This window comes from Octopus bimaculoides, chromosome 1, assembly GCF_046866305.1.
Source record: "Octopus bimaculoides isolate indiv1 chromosome 1, ASM4686630v1, whole genome shotgun sequence".
NCBI lineage: Eukaryota > Metazoa > Mollusca > Cephalopoda > Octopoda > Octopodidae > Octopus > Octopus bimaculoides.
The window spans coordinates 132214984-132235777 of NC_142928.1; the positions used below are offsets into that span (position 1 = coordinate 132214984).

Here is a 20794-nt window from a genome sequence, read left to right on the forward strand (position 1 = left end):
CGTGTCTGTGGAGTGCTCAGTCACTTGCACGTTAATTTCACGAGCAGGCACGTGTACGGATCAACTGGAACCCTCGACATCGTAAGCGACAGAGTGCCAACAACAACATTTTAGTAGTATGTGAGTATGTATGTATGTATGTATGTGTGTGCTTTTATTTAGCAGTGTGTGTGCGTGCCTGTATTTAGTAGTGTGTGTGTATGCGTATTTTTATATATTTTATTGTTTTTGACATTTTTAAACGGATTTACCTACATCAATGGCAATGATATATTTTATATAAATGAATAATTTTACGCAATACTATATATATTGAGTGTAAATGTGAATTTTGGTCACTTAAAACATGCAAAGGTAGTAAAAAAGAAAGCAAAAACATAATCTAACGTATGTTTGTTCCATTTGGCATAAGATTTTTTTTGCTTCTACCTGTATATTTCCTATTAATCAAATATCAATTTTTACTTTTCATATATAGAAATATATTCACTGAACATTTCTGTTTTAATGAGAAATTGATGAGTTACTTAATATTTTCAGGCAAATGGCAATAGATATCTTCATGTGACATTCAAGATGGCGAAAACGTTAATCAGTACTGTGAGCTTTCATCTAGCTTGTCTGTTTGTTGTATTCTTGTATACAACATACACTTCTGGAGAATTTGAATGGATGAAATATGATCACTACGACGAAATACAGGACAAAATTACGGCAGTCACGCCGCAGAATTGCAGAGGCAAATCGAGAGACCAGTTAACTGTGAGAGCAGACGTTGTATCTCAGCTGCCAAAATACAACGAACTTTTGAGCAAGATCATGTATAAAAATCGCACGAAACTCTTGCATCTTCATAATATGGCATTAAACAGAGCCTATTTCTATAGTTACATGCTACAAAAATTCAATGAATCTAAGAATGATTTTCCCAATTTGCCAGGTTGGATGTATATGTATATGTCAGCAGTTGCTGATGTCAATGCTAATCCATTTAGTCTGAACGGCAGTAGTTTATTTTATGACTATAACTGTTCTTATCCCAATTGGTTGGACCCGTACAAATTTAATACAACATTGCCTTTATTTGGTCCGTCTGCCTGGCGATGGGATGATTCAAGAGATTCAGATAATTATCTTCGAGAGATGACCTTACAAACAGTAATGATCAAAGATGTTGGTGCAAGTAATCACAATTATACTGACCCTTCCTCAAAGACAACACCTTGGTACAATGTTTATAAACTTCCTGATACCTCGAGTAGTATGGATTCTCTTACTAAATTCTCTTACAATATTGGTTTTAAATATTCCAATTATACAGGAGCGTTTAGTACTAAGGAATACAATGTTGATTCATTCTTTGGACCAAGTCAACCTGGTCAGACAGCAGGAAATATTCCACTTCCGGTTTATTTTACACAACCATATATGGATTGTGGTAAATCAAACCAATGGATTATATCTTCCGTTTCGCCAGTTATGGATTACATGTATCGGTTTGTTAACTGGACTCATATTCGTCGACCGAGGTAAGAAACATCTTTATATATTTAATTTTAAGGCGTTCAACTAACTTTAGAAGAAAATATAATTGTGAGGTTGCTTCAGAACGATAAACTATATGTGCGATACATTGCAAAGTATGAGAGGCAAGCTACATATTTCAAAATCTATTTAAAACCTTGTCTTATAAGGATTTTACGTGAAAATATAATCTTGAAAAATTCATACCTGGCAAATGAAATATTGTAATCGTTATAATATTTTATGTCTCATCTGAAGCAGAAGATATTGCTGGAATCGTCAATGGCGATGAAATTTAAGTCTCATTATTACTTTATTGAAAATATGGATCAGAGGCAATGTTGGATAAAAAAATAAGAAAATTACCCGAAAGAGTGTCCTAGACAAATTTCTCATGAAGGTAGCTAAACAAACATTTTAGATAAGAGTACAGTAAAGTTCATCACACCAAAATTCTTTAAAATCTTCTTTCATGTCCGAGACCATAACAGATACTTTCCGACTCTTAATCCTTTAATTATTCCTCAATTCTTACCCAATCATATACTACAGGTCCATATAGTTGTTATAAAAATTCGTAAAAGGCAAGTTGAAGCTATATCGGGTTGAAAGAAGTTCTATACGAGATAAGAAGTCCATTATCATTGTGATCCGAGTTAGGTCTACATCAGCAAGGTAAAGTAGGAGCAAAAATACTGGTTTCTGTCAGAGAAGAAAGTCTACAGGGTAGAAGGCTAATGTTAGACAGGTGCTGAAGTGAATAAATGTAAGAGAGGTGACTAAGAGTGCATGTGTGCATTTGTGTATATATGTATGAGTGCGTGTAATAACGAGAGATGAAGTGTGTGTTAGGTTGCACTTGAACCTATGTGCAAAAGCGGGAAATGAAGTATGTAGGGAGATGTAAGTGTGAGCGTGCATAAGGATGGAGAGTGTGTGTGAGAGTGAGTGGAGGATGTGGAGGTAGTGAAAACGATTGGAGTGTTAATGACGAGTAGTTTTGAGTAAAGAAAAGGTAGATCTAATTGATTTGGGAAACATCTCTGCTTCGTGTTCTCAAATCATTGTAATGAAAAGGGAGATTGAAGAGCATGTAAGCTGGTTATCCGGGATTTGGGTTGCAGAAAGAAAACGATTAGTCGGTTTTTAATTACTCAGTTAGAAGCTGTGTCTGCACGGAAAATTAGCTATTAAACAATAACTAATCTTCTCTGTATTTTGACTGTATAAACATTGATTTTAAGGGTCCGTTTATTTTTACTATCAAGTAATAAATTGATAAATACGCATCGAAAGTCATTTATATTTCCGTTTCCTGTTTGTTTTGCCGTGACATTCTTTATCGACTCATTTCTTGCCCGATTACCTCTTTTGCGGTAACTTTTGGTTTGCTCGAATATGTTCACTCAGATTGAATAATAGCTCAGATGTCCTTCGAATCGGTGTCTCTATTGCTTTCTAGAGATGTCCTAATTAATCACTCATCCTATACTCTCCGACTGGAAATATGTAGTGTGAACATTAAGTTGGTATCGTTTGGAAAACCATGATATTAGTTCTAAAATCCCCAAATCAATCTAGCTCCTAAAAGCAATCTATTTTACCTGACGGTATCTCATTGTATATATATATATATATATATATATATATACGAGCTCAATACCTCATGAATATCTTTTAGCCTTTTAGGAATAAAAAAGAAATAAAATAAAGAAAGTGACTGGAATGAGTTTGCCAAGCTAGAGTCTCAAACCTAGAAATGCTCTGCTTAGGACGTACATCTGTAATAAGGATGACCCACTGGGTCAAAACGTTGAAATATTGGAACCAAATCACAAATATTCTCCCAGTGGTCGAGAAATTCCGTATCAGTTAGGGAATCGGACACTCGCATATTACTCTAGATAAAGCCAAGGTTAGATATAATGTGAATGATCCAACTTAAAATATTGATATTCCTGAAATCAGTCTTGACTTGTCAACCCTGATTTCTGAAAAAAGCAGTTACACGGAAGCAAACTCAACCCAGTCATCTTCGGACATTGTGCCACGTCATTCTGTTCGCAAAAAAAAGACATATTAAATATTTGGCTATAGTTAGGTATTTTGCATATGATTATATTTAAAAATATCGAAATTTTGAGATAGTGTTCTGATAATATTATATGTGTGTACTTTTATAATTTGTTGAGGGAATGATAATTTTATGTACCTAGGTAAATAACATTGCATTGTAATAAAGACAGAAATGGTTACATCTCAAAGAGATATAACCATTTGCTGTCTGTTACTGCCGCTTCAAATACTCTTAAAAGCAACTGCCAGAAGTCTGCCGTTAGAAGTTTTCAGTAAATTAAAGCTTGATTTAAACTGGTTTTCATCGTTGGTTATTTACATTTCAGTATACTTTAATAGCTTAAACTCATAATGTTTGTAAATGAGAGCATACAATATTTCAATATATTTTAAATATTTTAATATCTGGGGAGAGGGCAGTGGAATGGTAGCTTTATACGATTGGAAAAGTGCTTGGTAGTACCATCAATTTCTAACTTCGAATCCTGCTAATGTTGACGTTTTACCTTTCAATTCTCAGAGATCGATAAAATAAACCTCAGATGAATACCGCTTCGATCTAACTGACTATATCCAACCAACAAATGCGAGACGTTATCACCATATCACAAATCACTGGTGGTGGTCATGGTAGAAGTAGATCTTTTAACAGCTCCCACCTTCTTATGGTCCTAAGCTTAGTTATTCATATTATTGTCGTTGTTGCTACCTTTTTGTTTTGGTGCTTTCATTGTAGATGTAAAATTTAGAATCCTTCTCGATAGTAGTTTATTTTTTCGTCAGTTTTTCTGTGTGTTTGTCTGTCTGCCTTTTCCCTTCTCTGTGTGAATATATATATATATATATATATATATATATATATATATATATATATCATAAATATACAGGGATTAGCATTGAGTTGCTTCTCCAACATACTGAAAATTTAGAAATAGCAGTCAAAGAACTACTGATTCTAAACTACAAATTTTTCTCTAAACGGATGGCGATATTTATGGCACACATAGAACAAAAAACCGGAGGGAAAAGCATTAACAAAACAAGTCTTTAGTTAATTGGATACGAATCGTTTCACGGTTAAGCGAAAGAAAATTTCTCTATTCCAATCTTCAGTCCAAATATTCTGATAAATTTGAAAGTGTCTCTAAAAAAATTCACGGTAATCTTTGGCCATGCGACACCAAAAATCAACGATAAGAAAGGCACTTACGAATTCATCGGCCAGTGAGTTTCGGAATCTCACCTCAAAGAAATCTATTCCATGTGCGTCACAAATAGTCCCGTATGAAAAAAAGTCCCGTGTGGAAGGGATTACGGTTTAACCATCTAACTTAGAGATATCAAATATAAAATATACAAGAATAAGGGCAGGGAATCGTCAATTAATAATAGAATTAATAATTAACAATTTTGCCAAGTAGTTCAGTATGAAAAAACCTTTATCGGTAAAACCATTTATCATCATAAATATACAGGGATTAGCATTGAGTTGCTTCTCCAACATACTGAAAATTTAGAAATAGCAGTCAAAGAACTGCTGATTTTAAACTACAACTTTTTTTCTAAACGGATGGCGATATTTATGGCACACATAGAACAAAAAACCGGAGTGAAAAGCATAAACAAAACAAGTCTTTAGTTAATTGGATACGAATCGTTTCATGATTAAGCGAAAGAAAATTTCTCTATTCCAATCTTCAGTCCAAATATTCTGATAAATTTGAAAGTGTCTCTAAAAAAATTCACGGTAATCTTTGGCCATGCGACACCAAAAATCAACGGTAAGAAAGGCACTTACGAATTCATCGGCCAGTGAGTTTCGGCATCTCACCTCAAAGAAATCTATTCCATGTGCGTCACAAATAGTCCCGTATGAAAAAAAGTCCCGTGTGGAAGGGATTACGGTTTAACCATCTAACTTAGAGATATCAAATATAAAATATACAAGAATAAGGGCAGGGAATCGTCAATTAATAATAGAATTAATAATTAACAATTTTGCCAAGTAGTTCAGTATGAAAAAACCTTTATCGGTAAAACCATTTATCATCATAAATATACAGGGATTAGCATTGAGTTGCTTCTCCAACATACTGAAAATTTAGAAATAGCAGTCAAAGAACTACTGATTCTAAACTACAAATTTTTCTCTAAACGGATGGCGATATTTATGGCACACATAGAACAAAAAACCGGAGGGAAAAGCATAAACAAAACAAGTCTCTAGTTAATTGGATACGAATCGTTTCATAGTTCTTTGACTGCTATTTCTAAATTTTCAGTATGTTGGAGAAGCAACTCAATGCTAATCCCTGTATATTTATGATGATAAATGGTATTACCGATAAAGGTTTTTTCATACTGAACTATTTGGCAAAATTGTTAATTATTAATTCTATTATTAATTGACGATTCCCTGCCCTTATTCTTGTATATATATATATATATATATATATATATATATATATATATATATATATATATATATATATATATATATATATATATGTATATATATATATATATATATATATATATATATATATATATATATATATATATATATATATATATATTCAACGAGCAGGTAATTCATTTGGTCGGACAAAGGAATCCTCAACGTCAAAACGGACAGGAAACCATGCATCCACTCCCGCACAAACATTTCGAAGTTGTTATTTGTCCAGGAAGTAATTTAATCTCATAACGTATGTTGTAACTGAAACCATTTTAGCGATTAAAAAAAAACAAAAACAAAAAACAAAAACAAAAAACAAACAAACAAAAAGGTAAAAAATAGAAATTATGATAAATTTAGGCGCAGGGGTAGCTGTGTGGTAAGTAGTTTTGCATCCCAAATACATGGTTTGGGGTTCAATCCCTTTGTGTGACATCTTGAGTAAGTGTCCTATGCTATGACTTCGAGCCGAACAAAGTCTTGTGAGTGGATTTGTTAGACGGACACCGAAAGAAACTTGTCACACACACACACACACACACACACACACACACACACACACACACACACACACACACACACACACACATCTATACGACGGGCCTCTTTCAGTTTCCCTTTACCAAACCCACTCACAAGGCTTTGATCGGCCCGGGGCTACAGTAGAAGACATTTGCCCAAGGTGTCACGCAGTGGAACCGAACTCAGAACCGTGTGTGGTTGGGAAGGAAACTTAGCACACAACCACGTCTGCGCCTGTATATGTATATATATATATATATATATATATATATATATATATATATATATATATATATATATATATATATATATATATATATATATATATATATATATCAGACTATGGATGATTAAATTACAACAGTTATTATAGTCCATTGTTTGTATTATAGTGCATTGTTGTGTCATTCAAAACATTTTATTCTTTACAAACAATACACAATGCTTCAAGCGAATTACAATACTCCCCGACATATATATATAATATATAAATATATATGCACACACACGCGCACATATACATATGCGCACATATACACTTATACACTCAGACACAAATATGTATGTATGTATATATACATGTATTTATAAACATATAAATAGACATTTAGATGTAAATATATATACATATATGTATATAGGTATTTATATATATGTGTATGTATATATATGTGTATATATATATATATATGTACATATATGTATATATATATATATATATATATATATATATATATATATATATATATATATATGTATGTGTGTGTCTTTGTGCCTATGTTTGTCCCCCACCAGCGACTGACAACCGGTGTTCATGTGCTTACGTCCCCGTAACTTTGCAATTCAGGATAAGACACAAGGTAGTCCTGTTGATTTGTTAAGCATAATTGTTCAAGGTGGTGCCCCAGCATGGCCGCAGTCTAATATCTAAAACACGTCAAAGCATAAAAGACTTGTTTTTTTGCCTCTATTGACCGTAAAAAAATGAGGCTTTATATATTTAGTATATCCATTGACTAAATGGATATGATTTCTGTACGTACTCTCAGTAGTCACATGTAGTGAAACATGGCAACTTTAACTTTTGGATTACTTTCTTTTCTTTGATTTATCTTCGACAAATAAGTTCCCACAATTCCATGTCTTTCCACTTTACCTTTATTCAAACATACCACAATTCAAAATTATAAAGAAAAAATATTTACACAAAAATTCAAACTACCACTGAAATAAAAGCAAGAAGCCACACAAACACTACTAACCCACAGACAATAAAAGAGATATTACTAGATTTAATGACTACGTATAAACAATACAAGCTTTCAACGCAAAAAGGATTGTTGCGTGAAATTAAGGCACAAACGTAAGGGGAACGTACAAAAATTTCTCAGCTTAATCACGTGATTAATTTCTGACAATCAAGCTGTATCCTAAGCAGATATAATTTCAACCATATTCTCTCCATAAAAACGAGAATTTTCCAACTCCAGTCAAAAGCAAGACGGTTGCTGCATAATCCCACGTCTTTTTATCTCACTTAACTTTTGAAAATCAAAAAAATATATGAAACCGGTTAAACCGTTAAACATAAATCACCTAAAAGACTCCCTGTACATTTTCAACTTCCTTTTTCTATATTTCTGCCCGTGTAGAGTAAAACAACTTTCTTTCCTGCGTACACTCACCACCCGAGGAATGAAATTGCCACAAAAGTTCGGCCAAAACGTCAACATGTTGAAGCTTGAAATCCTAAAGGAATTAAAAGTGATCTCCTTCAAGTGGTCAATCTTATCCAACAAAATCGACCAGTTACAGACCCACACTAAAGAAGAAATAACAACATGAAAAACAAACACAGACAGAAACAACCACAATTCAGACCTACAAATGTACAAAATCAGTACAAAAGCGGTCATAATAACAGAAAATATCGATGGATACATAAATGGTAATAAAAGGACAGTTTTGAAAAATCGGTCTTTTTAGACACAGCTGGTAGAATTTACGACTCCCGTTAGTACAAACCGAAGATGAGAAACTAAAGGTTAATAGCCTATCCCAAAACTTCCAGTACAGAAAAATTTATATTCTTTCGAAAGAGCTGAAATTTACTCCAACATCACAATATCTTAACTCGAATGAAATACAAAATATTTCACAGTTCTGCAGAAAATTGCGCCTAACAAAGGAATTATTTGATAAGAAAAACGGATGAATCACTAGCAAGAAACAAGCCTAGGAAAGGTAGGAATAAAGCATTAAATAAATTCTGTGATTTTATATTCACTTTCCCATACAAAGATCTGCCACACCCTAAACTCAATACCAATCGAAAGGAATGGGAAATTATACATGGACTAAAAATTATAACCAATCAAAACCCGATCCTTTGGACTTATAACATTTCGAACTCCAACAAGTTAAGAAGGTGAAGAGACCCGTGCACTAAGACTGAAATTGAAAAAAGAACTACACGCGCCATGATAGAAATTGTGAAAAAACTTTTTTCTTTCTCTCTATCTTTTTTCTTTCTCTCCCCTCTTTTTTTTTTATATAGAAACTCAATATGACTGAACTTTCAACAATGTACATTAGTTATGATCTTCACCAAACTTTTACATTAATATTACTATCTATCCCTGTGAAACTCATTGAAATTTCTGTGAACATTTGAACATTTGATCGTTTAAACATGTTTTCGTGATTTTTACATTGTAATTTTAAATTCTTCTAAACCCTTTATTTATATATTTGTGCCACAGATAAGCAAAAACATGTCGAAACCGGTTTGGTATTTGAATAAATCTATTACAAAATTTAAAAACTACTACACGTTTTCAGATTCAGGTGAATTTTCAAACTCCAAAACAAAATCTCCTATATATATAAGAATAGTATTGATAGTAACTTCGAAGCTTAGGCCAGTTAAGCCATCATCAGACTGATTAATATATACACATATACATGCCCCCACCCACGCATCTTTATTTCTTATAGTCATCGAATTGCGGCCATCCAAGGACACTACCTTGCACTTATTTGATCATATTCTATTTGCCGAATCACTAAGTTAAGCTGACAAAAACCTCAACACCGGTTGTCAAGCAGTGGTGGGGTACAAATATAGGCATACTCATACACACATACAACGGCCTTTAAGTTTCTGTTTACCAAATCTACTCACAAGGCTTTAGTCGACCCGGGTTTGTAGTAGAAGACATTTGCCTAAGGTGCCACGCAGTGGGACTGAACCCGGTACCATGTAGTTGGGAAGCAAACCTCTTGCCACACATCCACGTCCGCGCATATATCATCGTCATCATCATCATCATCATAATCATCATCATCGTCATCGTCGTCGTCGTCGTCATCATCATCATCATCATCATCAACATCATCATCATCACCATCATCATCATCAACATCATTTAACGTCCGTTGTTCATGCTGGCATGGGTTGGACGGTTTGACCTGGGCTGGTAAGCTGAGAGGCTTCTACAGCTGGATACCCTTCCTAACACCAACCACTCCGAGAGTGTAATGGGTGCTTTTAAGTGCCACCGACACAGGTGCCAGTTGCGTGACACCAGTATCTGCCACGACTATGATTTCACTCGACCTGATGGATCTTTCTTCTCAAGCACAGCATATTACCAAAGGTCTCAGTCATTTGTCATCACGCGACATCAGCATCGGCCATATTGCTTCCGTGAAGCTCAACGCTCGAAAGGTGCTTTTTACATGTCACCGTATGGGTGCCTGTAACGTAACACCGACAACGGCCACCCACCACACGTTTATATATATATTGGGTAGGCAACTAAGTTCCCCACGTATTTTTAAATTTAATTTTTTAAAAGGTTTAATAAAAAGTAACAACTAATCAATCAATAATGTATTCACCCTTGTTGTTTACAACTTCTTCCCAACGTTCGACAAGGTTTTCAATACCTCGTTGGTAGAAATCACCCGATTTCGACTCGAAAAATTGATCCAACCAAGCTCTCAATTCTGCATCAGTATCGAACGAAACTCCGCGCATAGCATTTGAAAGAGATCGAAAGAGGTGGAAATCTGTTGGTACCAAATCAGTAGAGTACGGCGGGTGTGGCAGCACTTCCCAGCCATGCGTTTGAATAGCTTCCTTGGTCATATTGGCGATATGAGGGTAGGTGTTGTCGTGCAGCAGAAGAACTCCATGCTGCCGATTAGGTCTTTTCTCTTGAATGGCCGTGTTGAGTCGTTTCATCTGTTGAACATAGAGTTCCGCGTTGACCGTTTGGCTCCGTTCAAGCAATTCGTAATGGATAATCCCTTCCCAATCCCACCATACGCACAACATCGTCTTACGCGGATGAAGATCTTGTTTCACGTGCGGTGTCGCTTGTTTACCGGGACTAAGCCATTCCTTACGCTGCATTATATTGATGTACAGGCACCATTTTTTGTCGCCAGTAACAATTCGGTAAAGAAATCGTTGCTTGTGTCCATTGCTACTAAGCACTCATGAATTTTCCCTTTTTCTTACGACGATAAAGTGTGAAAGGAGATTCAATGTTGAATCTTGCCTCTCAGACCCACCTTTGTTGGTTCGAGTGGGGGATTTTTGTGCGTAAGTATGAATTTCATTTTTAAAAATACCAGATTTCATTGTTTTTCTTTTTCGTTTACTTTTACATTCATCCACCCTATGTTACTGTCAATATTTATTGCACTCTTTTCTATTCCTTCTTTTGTGCATTCTTTCTTCTTTTTTATATGTTTATCAATATACAAATATTCATTGTTTTTATTTATTCCATAGAATAGTAGCTCTGTCAGTGATGGACATGTATTTCAAACAGATAGACTTCAATGCCTGTCCAGTCAGTACTGGCAACCCTGGACCGAGCTATCTGTCTGGAATTGCTCGCTGCAAGACTAAAACAACAGTGGTAAGTGAATGTTGACGTCGTTGTCTTCATCGATTTAATAATAAAAAAACCCGGTCTCGTTGTTTAATCACAGGTGAAACACGATTGCGCAAACATTTTCAAAGGCATCCAAGCCGTGGCCATTCTGTCGTTCTAGCGGAATACAGGACTCTATCATCAAATTTGTTTATCCTTTATTTATGACAATATTGTAATTTAAGAGACTTGTGTGAGTTAGTGTGTGCGTGTTAGTGTGTGTGTGTGTATGTGCGCGCGCGCGCGTTTGTAAGGTGTTCTTAGCAGCGCTATAGGGCCCCAGCCAAATCAATGCACTGGGCCCTTTAATATTTACTTACTGAGAGCAAGGTACATCATACGCAGATCAGAATTGGGGCCCCTAAACTCATGGGTCCTCCGGGTAACTATCAAGTGTGCTCACGCCTTAAGACGGAAGTGTATGTATGTGTGTGTGTGTGTGTGTGATTTAGTTGAAAAGTTAAATGCCATATATGTACCCCTGATTCTCTCCTATGGCAGGTTTTCAAGTGTCAAAACTGTTCTGTGAGGTAGTTAAATAAATATGTATTCAGTGTTGATATGGAACAAAAGAGAAAGTAGTCCAAGTTGCGGAAGTGTGAGGAGTATTAAAATTGTATGCGAAAATGTATAGGTAGTTCAAGAAAGGAATAAAGAACAGGAAGAATTGAAAATAAAAGAAAGAAAAGATTACTACATGAAAAAATAACAGTAGGCGCAGGAGTGGCTGTGTGGTAAGTAGCTTGCTTATCAACCACATGGTTGCGGGTTCATTCCCACTGCGTGGCACCTTGGGCAAGTGTCTTCTACTATAGCCTCGGGCCGACCAAACCTTGTGGGTGGATTTGGTAGACGGAAACTGAAAGAAGCCCGTCGTATATATGTGTACGCCAGTGTTTTAATGGTGGCAGCTGATGAAGGATATGTTCTCTATGTGGCCTGTGTGTTTTTGTACCTTGTTTATCATTTTGTCCATGTTTTGTTTTGCAGCGTCATGTACCCAGATATGCATCTATATATACATGTAGATGAAGGTATGTACATACATGTACATATATATGCATATACTCATATATTATATATATATATATATGTGTGTGTGTGTGTATATGTTTGTGTGTCTGTGTTTGTCCCACCAACATCGCTTGACAACCGATGGTGGTGTGTTTACGTCCCCGTAACTTAGCGGGTTCGGCAAAAGAGCCCGATAGAATAAGTACTAGGCATCCAAAGAATAAGTCCTGGGGTCGATTTTCTCGACTAAAGGCGGTGCTCCAGCATGGCCGCAGTCAAAGAGTAATTAATCAGGATGGTCTGCCTAGTTTCGAGATGTTACTAAACAGTTTTTAAAAAATAATTTTGTCCTTATTTCCATGAATTCGAACAAGTGGGATCTACGTACATACATACATACATACATACATACATATATGCATACATACATACATACATACATACATACATATACAGATACATGTAAGGTGATTTAAAAGTGTATGAACCGGCTAACAGCTGAGTTCAATCAATATATTTACCTTTATTTCTCCTCCCTGCCCCTCTCCTTAAACCTCTCTTACACCTCACACTTCCTCACACTAACCGACCCACTTCTTTCTGAATTCTTTAACTCCTCTATAGGCTGCCACGACTCAGGAATTTCAGGATAGATGGTCTGTTGCCCTGCCGTTCATACAGCCAGCTGTTTGGACAACCGAACAAAATTACTATTTTATTGAACCACTTTTAGAATAATGACTAATTTCGCGAGTTTTTGTTTTGACAATGACGTTTTTGTATACATACATACGTGCATACATACATATACATATACACGCACAGATTTATTATATGTATATATATGTATATATGTTATATATATATATATATATATATATATATATATATATATATATATATATATATATATATATATATACTTACAAAATTGGTGACGTTGCGTTCGGTCATGTAAAAACAAATAGTAAATGAGTATATGCATATATACGTACAGGTATGTGCATACCGACATCCACCTGTATGTATAGGTGCATATCTGGGTACAGGACATTGCAAACAAAACGTAATATATATATATATATATATATACACACATACATACATACACCTAAACAAATATACACAAAATGTATGTGTATACATATGTGTGTGTATATACATACATATATATATATATATATATATATATATATATATATATATATACATGCACAAACACACACGCACGCACACAGACATATATATATATATACATGTACATACATACATACATACATACATACATACACATATACATGTAGTGTTGCTCTCTCTATGTTTTCCAGCATATATGATTTATTGAAACAGCTGTAAACCGTGTGAGAAATATAAACACAACACCAACAACTCCATTCATCATTCATTACGTGCATGCACCCCATTCTCCCAACACGCACACACAGACACACACACATAATCATATATGTATCTGTTCACAACAAAACACCAAATATGGTACTAAATATATACAAAAACGAAATTGTATAACGAAAATAAAAAATACACCCTGTAAACGCATTGCGAGTCTTAATTTATTATTGGTAGCTTATATATATTTCTCGAAGCATTTATATCCCATAAGGCAGTTTGTTTGATTGCAACAGTTGCAGTCTCGATTATTATGCCTAGTTGTATATTCATATATTTCACGGGTATTAAAAAAAAAAAGGGTAGTATATTAGCAAAGCTGGATGTAGTAGTATAGAACAGTTTAAATGAGTTCTTACTGAATATTTTTGTTGCATATTTGGAAAGTGGGAAATTGTAAGAAATTATTTAAGGGGGATGTGCTATTGGAGTTACTTTGCAATTTTGAAACGGTGGGTGTTTTTTAAAGTTACGTTGTATTTGTTGTTTAACACTTTTCGATGTTTCTATTGCTTTTTCGTCTTCACATTTTGTTTGTTCTAGTTACTTTCGGACTAGATGTCGTTGTAGTAAGTCGTAGAGTCAAGGAATGCTTATTTCGTTATAGCAACTTTTCATTAAAGTGTTTTAACCGTATTTTTCACTAATGATTCTGAAGTGGTTTGATATAAGATGGGTGTAGTTGAGTGTTTCATTTCGTTTATGGTATGGAAAATACATGAAATTATTTAAGATAAAGGTCACACTGAGAACATTAACCACAGAAATAGTATGCGTAGTGGTTCTCTTACGTTCATTATTTCGCTTGAAGAAATGGTGTAAATTTTTTCCCCAATAACTTTATTTGCTGTGGATATATATATATATGCGCAGTTGCTGGACTTGATAGAGACTGTAATCAAATCTCCCAACAGTCTTCAAAATACAACACGTTCGATAATACAAATACAGTATGTGGGAATAAAAGGCAGGATGACCACGACTGGAATTGCTTTTGGCCATAGATTTGTTCAATCAACAAAACCAAGAATGTAAATACAAGTTTTAGAAAAAAAAAACTCAAACTTTAACCATTTAATTGATTGGATTTTTTAAGTTTAAACGTGGAAAAGTAGGTAACAAAATATACTCGAATAATTGCACACATACATACATACACACACACACACATACATAATACATACACACACACATACATACATACATACATACATACATACATACATACATACACACAAACATACATACTTTGTGATGCGTTGTTAGCTGGTTGACGAATTATCTGGCAAATCATCTTATCCAAAACGTTAAAGAAAATGGGAGTTAGCAATGTCCGTGCTTTAACGAAAGTCAGTAAGAACTGGAACAACATCACTAAAACTCTCACTTAAAAAGCCGAATAGGAACAAACTAGAGCAAAATATCCCACTTCGCAATGACGCGGGTACTATTTCGGAATTTCCTTCTGCTAGGGAGCCGTCTAAAAATGACTAAGGATCTCTCACATGCAGCTACCTACCTACCTACCTACCTACCTACCTACCTACCTATCTACCTACCTGCCTGCCTGCCTGCCTGCCTGCCTACTTACCTACCTACCTACCTACCTACCTACATACATACATACATTCGTGCAGGTATACCATTAACTTGAAGCGAATGGTATCTCGTAAACTTGAGGAGGATAATGATACAAAAGTGGAAGTAGACTATTATGTAATTGTGAGTGTTACATCACATCTCAAAAGTTACGTTTTTGCAATTCAAGAGCGGGAGATAACTATGTAATACTTAATGAACAAGCATGAACAAAAATGCGATCAGAAACGTCGATTATGTCTCTCTCGTGTGACGGACATAACACATGTAATCAGTAGTTGCCAAAAATATCATCTAGGTACTACCTTCCACTGCGACATAGTGTTGTTACTAAACCAATATACAATGTCATCCCAAGAAAAGTCTTGGTATAACTATAAACAACACCTCTGCTAAGTTTCAATAGTAGAAGGGTTTATAGTTCTCTCAAGACAATAACACAAGAAAGATTCGTGGAACAGTTCCATCAAAAATTGCTATCAAATGAAAACCGGTCTGATATAGTTACCTGGAACAGAAAAGAAAACTCGAGTTCAGTCACAGAGTTTAGCTGCGTTGCAGACGTAACATCTTTCAAAAAATCATACTCTACAAGTAAAGTATGTTTGGTTCTACTTGTAGCAGCAAAATCTATCACTCGCATATATAATATATGAGTATATACATATTTTACATACGTACGTATGAGAGTGTGTATATGTACGTGAGTTTTGTGAGTAAATGTCGCAAGTGACAGTATGTATAAGCTAGGATTTTCAGCAAAAGAAGTCAACCAGCTAATACGCACATTACAAATACAGTTTGTACGCGAACAATAAAAATAAGCAACAATTCTCTCAAGTTAAAAATCTAAACTTATTTTTGTTATTCATATTTTAAGGATAGAACTTTGTATCTTTCTTAGAAATTAGCTCCTTCCTTACAGGGAGATTTCAAATAACTAAAACTAAAAGGGAATATGCATACATACATTTGCACACACACTCAGACATACACGTATATGTACGTATGTATATGTGTGTATATATATATATATATATATATATATATATATATATATATATATATAAGTGACTATACGTAAGCACTACTTTGCGCCATTACTTAGTTATTTATCTCAATCGGGCGATCTACTAGCGCAGATCAGTCAACGTGTTGACTGAAATTATATATAAGGTACAAGCTATATTTAGTTCGCTTAGAGTTGCTTCTCTTAGGTACATCTTATCGACAAGAGTCAATAAACTCGGAACATCGATGTTTGAGATTCCCGAGAGATGGCGCCACTGAACCAACCGCGTTTTCACAACTTTTTACCATAAGAGAGATATTTTTCTCCACTGTAACTGCAGTGTATTTCCCTTTAGCAGTTGAAATATGTGACAAACATATTTCAACTAACCTTAATTGTGAATATATATATCAGGTCATCCCATAAGTTCTGTCCGAATTTTGAATAAAGAAAACAAGTGATCAAATGTTATATTTAATTGAAATTTAATCATCATTGTTCTTTCCCTGATTATCTATGACTTCCTTCCATCTATTTACAAGCTTTTTAATCCCATCAACGTAAAACTCCTTTGGTTCCAAAGCGAAGAACTCTGAAATGTCAGTTTCGACCTCCTCCTGGCTTGCGAGAGTTATGTCCCCCAAATGATTCTGTAAACTACGAAGGAGCAAGGTCGGGAGAATAAGGTGGATGAGGAATTGTTTCCCACCCAAGCTCTTCGATCTTCTGTGATGTGATCTTTGCAGTGTGGGGTCACGCATTGTCCTGATGAAACATCACTCCTTTTTGATTCACTAAAGTGGGTCTTTTTTCTTCAAAGCTTGGTTCAAACGCTCTAATTGCTAACAGTAGACTTGAGCATTGATTGTTGCATTAGGTGGTAACAATTCAAAGTAAATTACTCCTTTGCAATCCCACCAGGTAGAGAGAAGAACCTGTTTTCTATGAAGCTCCCTTCTCGGTTGTGGTTGAGCTTTTTCATTTTTACCAAGCCACTGTTTACGACGTTTAAAATTTCGATAGAAGATCCATTTTTTGTCATCAGTCACAAGTCTATCAAAAACGGGTGAAATGAATTCGTGAGAATGGAGAGAAGAGTAGATCTCAACTCGGGATTTGCGTTGGCTTTCGGACAATTCATGAGGCACCCATTTTCCAAGTTTAGGAACCTTTCCAAGTTGTTGAAGATGACGATGACTAAGCTTTATTGTCAATTCTTCAACTGATAATGCAGGATTTTCTTCAAGTAATGCCTCAAAGAGCTTATCATTAAACTCAACTGGACGTCCTGTTCGATTTTCATCTTCAAAGCTGAAATCTTCACTTCTGAATTTTTCAAACCATCTTCTGCAAGATCTTTCATTCAAGCTTTCTTTCCCATAAACTGAGTGTGTTTTGAGTCACTTTGACTGCAGAGTTTCCTTTTTTGTACTCATAAAGCATTATGTGCCTTAAATGCTCTTTGGATACTTTCATGTTAGAAAGGGTTTTAATCAAAGGAATTTTAATTCTATTATTCTGTAAAATCATATTTAATTAATTTAAATGTACACAAATGCATAAAAATAATTTTAAATTCCATTAGACATTCTAAAATACTATTAAATTTCATTCAATTTTCAAAAAAGGTAAAATCGGACAGAACTTATGGGATGACCTGATATATATATATATATATATATATATATATATATATATATATATATATATATGTATGTATATATATATATATATATATATGTATGTATATATATATATATATGTATGTATATATATATATATATGTATGTATATATATATATATATATATGTATGTATATATATATATATATATATATATATATATATATATATATATATATATATATATATATATATATATATATATGTATGTATGTATGTATATATATATATATAAATTGTAAATGCAAAAATAAAAACAAAAACACAAAGGATTCTGCGGTACACGTGTTTCAAGCTTTATAGTTGTTACATCAGTGTATACTTGACAATATAAAGCTATCTTCAGCCGCAAATGTATTCTCTCCCAAGAATTATATCACATAGACGTTAAAGGAGGAAGAAAGGTGAGATATAAGAGGTGAGGTTCCGTTTGGTATTTTGCATTGTACTATACCTCGTAGAATTCTTAATTTGATATATTTATACATAATTTCCTCGGTGCTCCGGAATCCGTCCATACCCTGCCACAATTCAGTGTGTAGTGTTAAGTTGGTGGTTAAAAACAATATAATAAAATAACAAAAATGAAATAATAATATAAAATAAAATAGGAATATAAAATACTAAGAAGAAAAGAAAAAATAATACACAGATATTCATACAAAAATAAAACTAAAATAAAATAAAACGTAAAAGGAGTCAAATCGGTGGGGTGGGTAATCTAAGAAACAATAAGAGAAAATCTGGATAGTCAAGTAAGATACATCTAAGCTATTTAGACGGGTTGGCGAAGGGTGGTGAGGAAAAATCTAAATGTAGAAGAAGATAAAGCGATAAATATATATAGATACAGAGATCTTAAAGGTCGTAAGGGATAGATATATATGAGCTGTGTCTGCCTATATCAGTGGTGGGTCGTAAATAAGAAGTGTCAGGCCAGAATAAACTTGAAACATGATGTTCTTGTGGTGAGTGGTCAACCTAAGCGAATTACAACTTAAGTGTACTAACTTATCTACATACACTTATCTAGACGAAGAAGGGTGAAGGAAGTGGAAAGGGTAATTATAACATAGAAGACCTTAAAGAATGAATAATTAAACATGTCAACGAGAAAAGGGAAATAAAGTATATGGGAGAGGGAGGGTTGGACGTTAAAATTCAAAATACAGAGTATTGGGGGCATTTCGACCGTAGTAATATAGTATAATAGTGATAATAGCACCCACATTAATAATGTAACAAATAAGAAATAAAATAAGAACTCCGATGACGGAGACGGAAATTGAATTTTATCATTCATAATCCAGAAACGCGTCTATGATTAACTTTAAATGGTTAGTTTTCATTGTTTTTTCTTCTTGTTTTTGCCTTTGTGAGTTACAGGTAATGCTATCTGTTGGAGTCTCAGCTTTTTTAGCTGCTATTTCTGAACTTCGGTATATGGTGAAGCAAATGCTTGCTGATCCCTTAATTATGTATATATATATATATATATATATATATATATATATATATATATATATATATATATATATATATATCAAAAAAATAAAATAATAAAATAAAATAAAAAATATAAAAATAAAAAATAAAGTAAAAAATAAAAAAATAAAATAAAAAATATAAAATAATATAAAAATAGTAGAATAAAGTAAAAATGTAAAAATTAAAAAAGAGCCTTGATTAGTGTTATTTCGTGTTATAATTTTGTATTGTAGTGTCCTTGGATGGTTTCGAGTCGGTGAGTGAAAGGTAGAACTATATCCATAGGTTTGGGATTATGGATCCGGTTTATTAAAAATGTGTGTAAATTAAGTGGTCATAATCTAGCTAATCGAGGGTAAACCAAATTATTAATGTATATAGTTAGGTTAGGGGTAGAGTACGGGCTATGTTAGTTAGGTGTCTGAGTTGTGGTAGGTAGGATCTAACGTGGGAGTAGTTAATTAGAGGAGGTGTAGAAGTGCATATAACTAAAAGAGAGGATTTAGGGATTATAATATCTAAAGGTTTTCATCATTTTATGGATACAGGAGGGTTTGAAATCTGACCTCTTATTAACTAGTTTATTCTTATCGGGGAATTTAATAATTTTCAAAAGTTCAAGGGAGCATAACTGGCAACCAGTTCTATTATCTTTATACGTTGGGGCCGATCCAACAATTGACCATCTAAGGTTAAAATTAATCTTGTCGTCCTTAAGCTCCCAAATTCTGCGAGATAATGAGGTGTTGTTGGCCTTATGTCTATACACACATATATATATATATGCACGCGGCAGGCTTCTTTGTGGTTACGTTTATCAGAATTTCACTCTCAAGAAATTCGTAGAACAGAAGTTATAATAGAAAGCACTGGATGAGTGGTTTACAGGGAGGGACTGGATCTAGAATAACGTCTTTGCGATGAAACAGCCTATCCACAAAACTAAGCATTGCGGCCAAGAAATGAAGTAACGATCTAAATACGACAACATTTAAACAAATTATGCTGTCTCATTGTTAAATTTGAAAACCGAGAGGTTACTATTATGACAGAATTACG

At 34.2% G+C, this 20794-nt stretch overlaps 1 protein-coding gene across 1 annotated transcript in view; it reads left to right on the forward strand.

Annotated features, from left to right (window-relative positions):
- The window catches only part of LOC106882646 (uncharacterized), a 59475-nt gene that overhangs the window by 21295 nt on the left and 17386 nt on the right, over positions 1-20794 (forward strand). Inside the window, exons 2-3 of the mRNA XM_089358490.1 lie at positions 541-1529; positions 11385-11514. Coding sequence (XP_089214616.1) covers positions 577-1529; positions 11385-11514 — 1083 coding nt within the window. The 5' untranslated portion in view covers positions 541-576. The remainder of the gene's footprint in view (positions 1-540; positions 1530-11384; positions 11515-20794) is intronic.